The 5,127-nt window shown below is 36.4% G+C and overlaps 1 protein-coding gene across 1 annotated transcript in view; it reads right to left on the bottom strand.

Moving 5' to 3' along the window:
- Positions 1-4,993: 4,993 nt before the first annotated feature.
- LOC107096514 (perforin-1-like) overlaps positions 4,994-5,127 on the bottom strand; it is a 10,904-nt gene continuing 10,770 nt past the window's right edge. The window contains exon 10 of the mRNA XM_015393193.1: positions 4,994-5,065. Coding sequence (XP_015248679.1) covers positions 4,994-5,065 — 72 coding nt within the window. The remainder of the gene's footprint in view (positions 5,066-5,127) is intronic.

Here is a 5,127-nt window from a genome sequence, read left to right as displayed (position 1 = left end):
AAAAAAAAAAAAAAAGAATTCAATTTTACATTATATTTTAATATTCCGGCTAGTGAAGAAAATTCTTTCATTGTTATAATAACCACGGAGACAGACCATCACAACCAACCAAATGCCTCATCGCTGTGTTTTATAGACAATCCTGGGTGTAACCTTTCCAAGGGCTTAAAAGTGTGTTTATTTTTTGATAACTGGATTTTCATAAGAAAGAAAAACAAGTCTGTTATTAATGGTCAGAAAGAGATAAGTATTGCATTTTGTATCTAAAATACAAATAAATAAAAATAGATAAAATACAATATATATATATATTTTTTTTTTTACCATAAAACCTCAAAGATACAAATAAACCCTACCCCTCTTTTTCATAGCCTACACCCTGTACATCTCAATTTAGGTTAGCAAAAGAAAATACATTTAACCACATGATGTCACTGTATACTCATATTGTATGGGTTTTATCTGTGCTGGACTTAAAATAAACTAAGAGATGCTGACTTCTATCACAACTTACAAACATTTTAGAAATGTATTTATTTTCTAATTATTTGTAGCAATACTGAAGAACAAAGAAGGACAATACTAAAGAACAGACAGTGCCCCCTACTGTCAATGTACTATGATCACAGAATTTCAAGATTCTCTATGTAGATTAATTTTCTCAAACCAAATAAAATTTGTGCTCCTCGAGAAAAATAATTTGTATCTAAAATGAACAGTTTGAATTTGAAAGAAAACCAAACATTTTTCTTCCGATGAAAAGATCCAATTTGCACAAAAATGCATAGTCGCTTGACTGAGTTATTTCCCTTCTNTCCAATTTGCACAAAAATGCATAGTCGCTTGACTGAGTTATTTCCCTTCTGCTCTCGACCCATGAGAAAACCTCCTGTCTGGCCACTGTCAGTCAGAAATCTTTAAATATATTGGCCAATCAGCATTTAGCAGCCAGTTTCACGATCTGTCCCTGCTCCACCGACCCCCTGGCCCTGAAGGACCCAGCCTACCTGGACCGGGTCCAAAGGCTGTGAAAATGTGGAGGCAAGCATGAAGAGGTGGGCTGTAGATTGAAGCAGGTTTAGCCTTAGGGCTATATATACATATATCATAAAGAATCCTCAAGTGGGACACAATCACGAAGTGGACATTCATTGGATACTTTAAACTTTTATAATGAATCAAAAACTGAAGTGCGGGGTGTTCAAAATTAATCGGTCACTCTACTTTCAGTGCAGCAAACTCTCTTCAAAAGTTCAGTGAGTATCACTGAATGATCCAATGTTGACCTAAATGAGGGATGATGATTAAAATAATCCACCTGTGTATATCACAAAGGGTTGATTTATTATTATTATTATTATTTGTAATGCACTTTACAAGGTTTTCACTTAGATCAAATTAACATTGACAAGGGTTTATAATCCTATTTTGGTTTTAAACAAACCCAAAAAACAATCCAAAGTTATACATATATCTTAATTGTTGATTGTAAATGGTGCTGCCTGTACAGTGTTATACGCTTCAGAAAAAAAGTTATTGAATCAATTTTAAAACACTGTCAGTCATAAAACTGTTTTGTCCAAATTACTTTTCACTGATTAGAAGAGTCTATGGGACACCCGAAGAGAGACAGATGAAGTTACTGCCATCAAGAGCAGTTATGCTGTTAATTTAATTTCATAGATTTAGTTTGCAATTAATTTGTAAAAATAATATTGAATTAAGAAAATCAGACAACTGATGTTAAAATGCAAATTTAGAAGCCTCTGTAAATGTTTTAGGGTGGAACCAATGTTAATTTTGTTGTTTAGGTCAGATCAATATTTTAGTTATACACTTTATACGATAGGTGGCAGCATGCTGTATTTTTAGCTGACGCTATTCTTGCAATAAAGACTTTTCCTGCACTTCAGTGAAGAGGATGGTGCTGCAAAAGATATTTCTATAAACCCCTTCAATTTGATGCGGCCAATGAACAGTTTTTAGTTTGTGTTTCAATAAAGGAAGATGATTATGCTTTTAATGTCTGTGAAGTTTATTAGTCACGTGTTCTTAAATGTTACGTTAAGAGGTCAAACTACTGATTTAGGAAAGGCTTATGTTGTTACAATCTTTTTTATTTTATATTCTCCATGAGAATACCTTATTGTATTTAAAGTGTTTATGTCGTTCGTACAGTTCTCATGGCATCATTGATGACACCTGTGTCCAATTAAATGCCAGTAAAATTAAGGAACGCCTTGTGTCCGTTATTCAACTTGGAGGGACTTACAGATGGGCAGAGAGACAGCAGACTGGAGCAATGGCGTAACTGTCGGTAAGCAGAGACTGCAGTTGCTTAGGGGCCCGTTCGCTGACACCTGGTGAATTATGGACTAGAATGTCTCTTTGCAGATGTAATGGTGCAAAAAATTCCTCCTAAATCCACCTGAGAGTTGATTGGCTGACTGGACCTTATTTATACCCCAACACATGGCAGATTTCAACATGATGGTGAGCCATTTAAACACGACACCAATAGCAAAGCAGACAGTGGTACTTTTAATTACTATATTAATAACTAACTATAGTTCATTAGACGGCTGGTAAAAAAATACACTCATATAATATGTTTCAAACGGCACTAAAGATCTTAAAAGAACGATGAATTTGAGAATTTTATTTTTTACAATATGACTTTGAATTATGGGTAATCCAGAGTGTAGATGAAGACCATAACCGTTACATACAATGTGTTAGCGACGATGGATAGCAAAAAGAGGTACTTAACCGGATTCCAGAAAAGGAAAGAAGAGCTGCCGGAAGAACGGAAAAAACTTCCCAACTTTAATGGGGTGTTGTACTTCATATGGGGCCACCCAGATAATGTTGCATATGGGCCTATTGTTGTGTTGTCATGCCATTGGACAGGGGGGGAGAATAAACTTCATCATCCTTGATGAGGTTTAGTCTATGACTGTCTATGGCAGTCTATGACAGATCTGTGGACCCCTTTTCTGACTCTTCTACTTAGAAAGCCAAGCTTTCCTTTTATGTGGATGTCAGTGAATTAGCCTTATTTGGAACCTACAGTAGAGCTCTAACGTCTCTAACGTTATGCTCTCTCTGCTTTTTCCCATTGTAGCTTTGCCTCGTCTGTTCCTGTTTGGCTGTGATACCATCCTGGAGAGAAATATCAGCTGTGCTGCTTCCATCAACACCTTTGTTTATAGATGTTGAAGATCAGCCTGTTTTTCCGGTGTAGTCCTGTTTCTCTGATCGTGACTGGCTGGATGTGCTCTCTTCATCCTCTGACAAGGGAGCTGGCTCGGAGCTCATCTGCCTGGCTGTGTGCCTCAGCAGATGGCCGCTCACACTGAGCCTGGTTCTGCTGGAGGTATCTTCCTGTTAAAAGGGAGTTTTTCCTCTTGAAGTGTGATGAAATGAGTCTCTGACTGAAGGTGCTTCTGTGGGTGACCAGCACGAAGACGATGTGCAGAATTGTCCAGCATGGATTTTATCCTGGGCAAAATGTACCTTTCTGACACTGCTGTCAAACTGTTGTACAGCTAACTACTTATAAGGGTAGGCTTAAAACTTTCCTTTTTGATAAAGCTTGTAGTTAGAGTGGACAAGGTTATCCAGAGCTATGTCTTCAATTATGCTGCTATAGACTGAGACTGCTGGAGGACATAGGGACCAATTTTTCATAATTTTACTTCATTCTGTCTCTACTCCCACTCTGCAGAATTTGTTTGTTCAATCTCTAAGGCTATGCTCTCTCTGCTTTTTCTTATAGCAGCTTCATATGGTATTTTTCTTTTCTGCTGTGGCACCATCCTGGGGAGGAGTGTCGGCTCAGCTGCTGCCATCAACGCCTTTGTTTATAGAGGCTGGAGCTTGGCCTGTTTTTCTGACTGTGACTAACTTTATGTGCTGTCTTTCATCCTCTGACATGGTAGCTGGCTCAGCGCTAATCTGTCTGGTTGTGTGTTTGCTGAACGTTGCCTGTGGAGCTGGTTGAAAGCCACCTTTTGTATCAATGTTTCTTTTTCCATGTCTGCTTCTCCTTGAACCCCAGTCGGCCTTGGACGATTGCCTTGAAATAATCTAAATATATGATATGGTTGAATTGTCTCTGTAATGTGCCTTCAGAGAATGAGTTGTGGATTGGCGCTATACAAATAAACTGAATTTAATTCAGTAATAAAATAGACATTTGTCCTAAATAATAATGAAAATAAATTTAGTTTATTATGCACTTTACATATAAATATCTCATATACTAAAAAAATAGTCCTACATTGGCAAAGATGACAATAATAAAAAGCTAAAGATTAAAATATAAAACCAGGAAAACAGTAGTATTTTCAGGCCTTTCCCAAAACAATATATGGCTCTTTCTTTTGGATAATTTGCTTTTTAAAATATATAACTTTCTGAAAACATCATATTAATTGGCTGTGTCAGTGCAAATTCTCAGTCATTACATTTGGTAAAAAAAAAAAAAAACATTTGAAAATAAGACTCAAATTATGTGTGTCGTTTTAAGTAATACTGTGTCTACGGTCATCTAATTCACTATTCAATATTAGTAGATGTCAGATACAGTCAGATAATTATGTCAGGATTCTTAGCATAAGATTTTGACGTTTTCCTGATCACTGATAATAGAAGATTTATATAAGGAAATCAAGTTGACAATCTGCAGTAAATTTACAACATTTATTTTATTTTATGGTACACAGTTGATAATATAACAACAAAAAAATTGATTGCTCACACACCTGGAAGAATAGTAATATTTCTTGTGAGTAAACAGCAGTTCAATCTTTTCTGAGATTGACAGACATTTGTTTGTTGAAATTATTTATCACCAAGCCGGCTGAACTATACTGTATAATTAAAAGATCCAACCAAATATTTAAGAAAAAACAGGAATTAATAGTTAATTAAGTTCACACACTATTAAAGTGAAAGATTTCTATTACCATACATCATTGAGCTCCTGTCACTAAGGAGATGGTTTATAAGTGTTGCACCTGTCTCCAGTCAGATACGAGTCACAGGTCAGCGTGTATCTGACCTCAAAGCCTCCTCTCTTTGCGGGACAGGTAAAACTGTGGGTACCCCTGTTCAGGTTCCTCG

Source organism: Cyprinodon variegatus, unplaced genomic scaffold, assembly GCF_000732505.1.
Source record: "Cyprinodon variegatus isolate N-32 unplaced genomic scaffold, C_variegatus-1.0 Scaffold629, whole genome shotgun sequence".
Classification (NCBI taxonomy): Eukaryota; Metazoa; Chordata; class Actinopteri; order Cyprinodontiformes; family Cyprinodontidae; genus Cyprinodon; species Cyprinodon variegatus.
The sequence above is the reverse complement of the archived record's forward strand: the minus strand, read 5'-3'. Positions and strand labels throughout refer to the sequence as shown.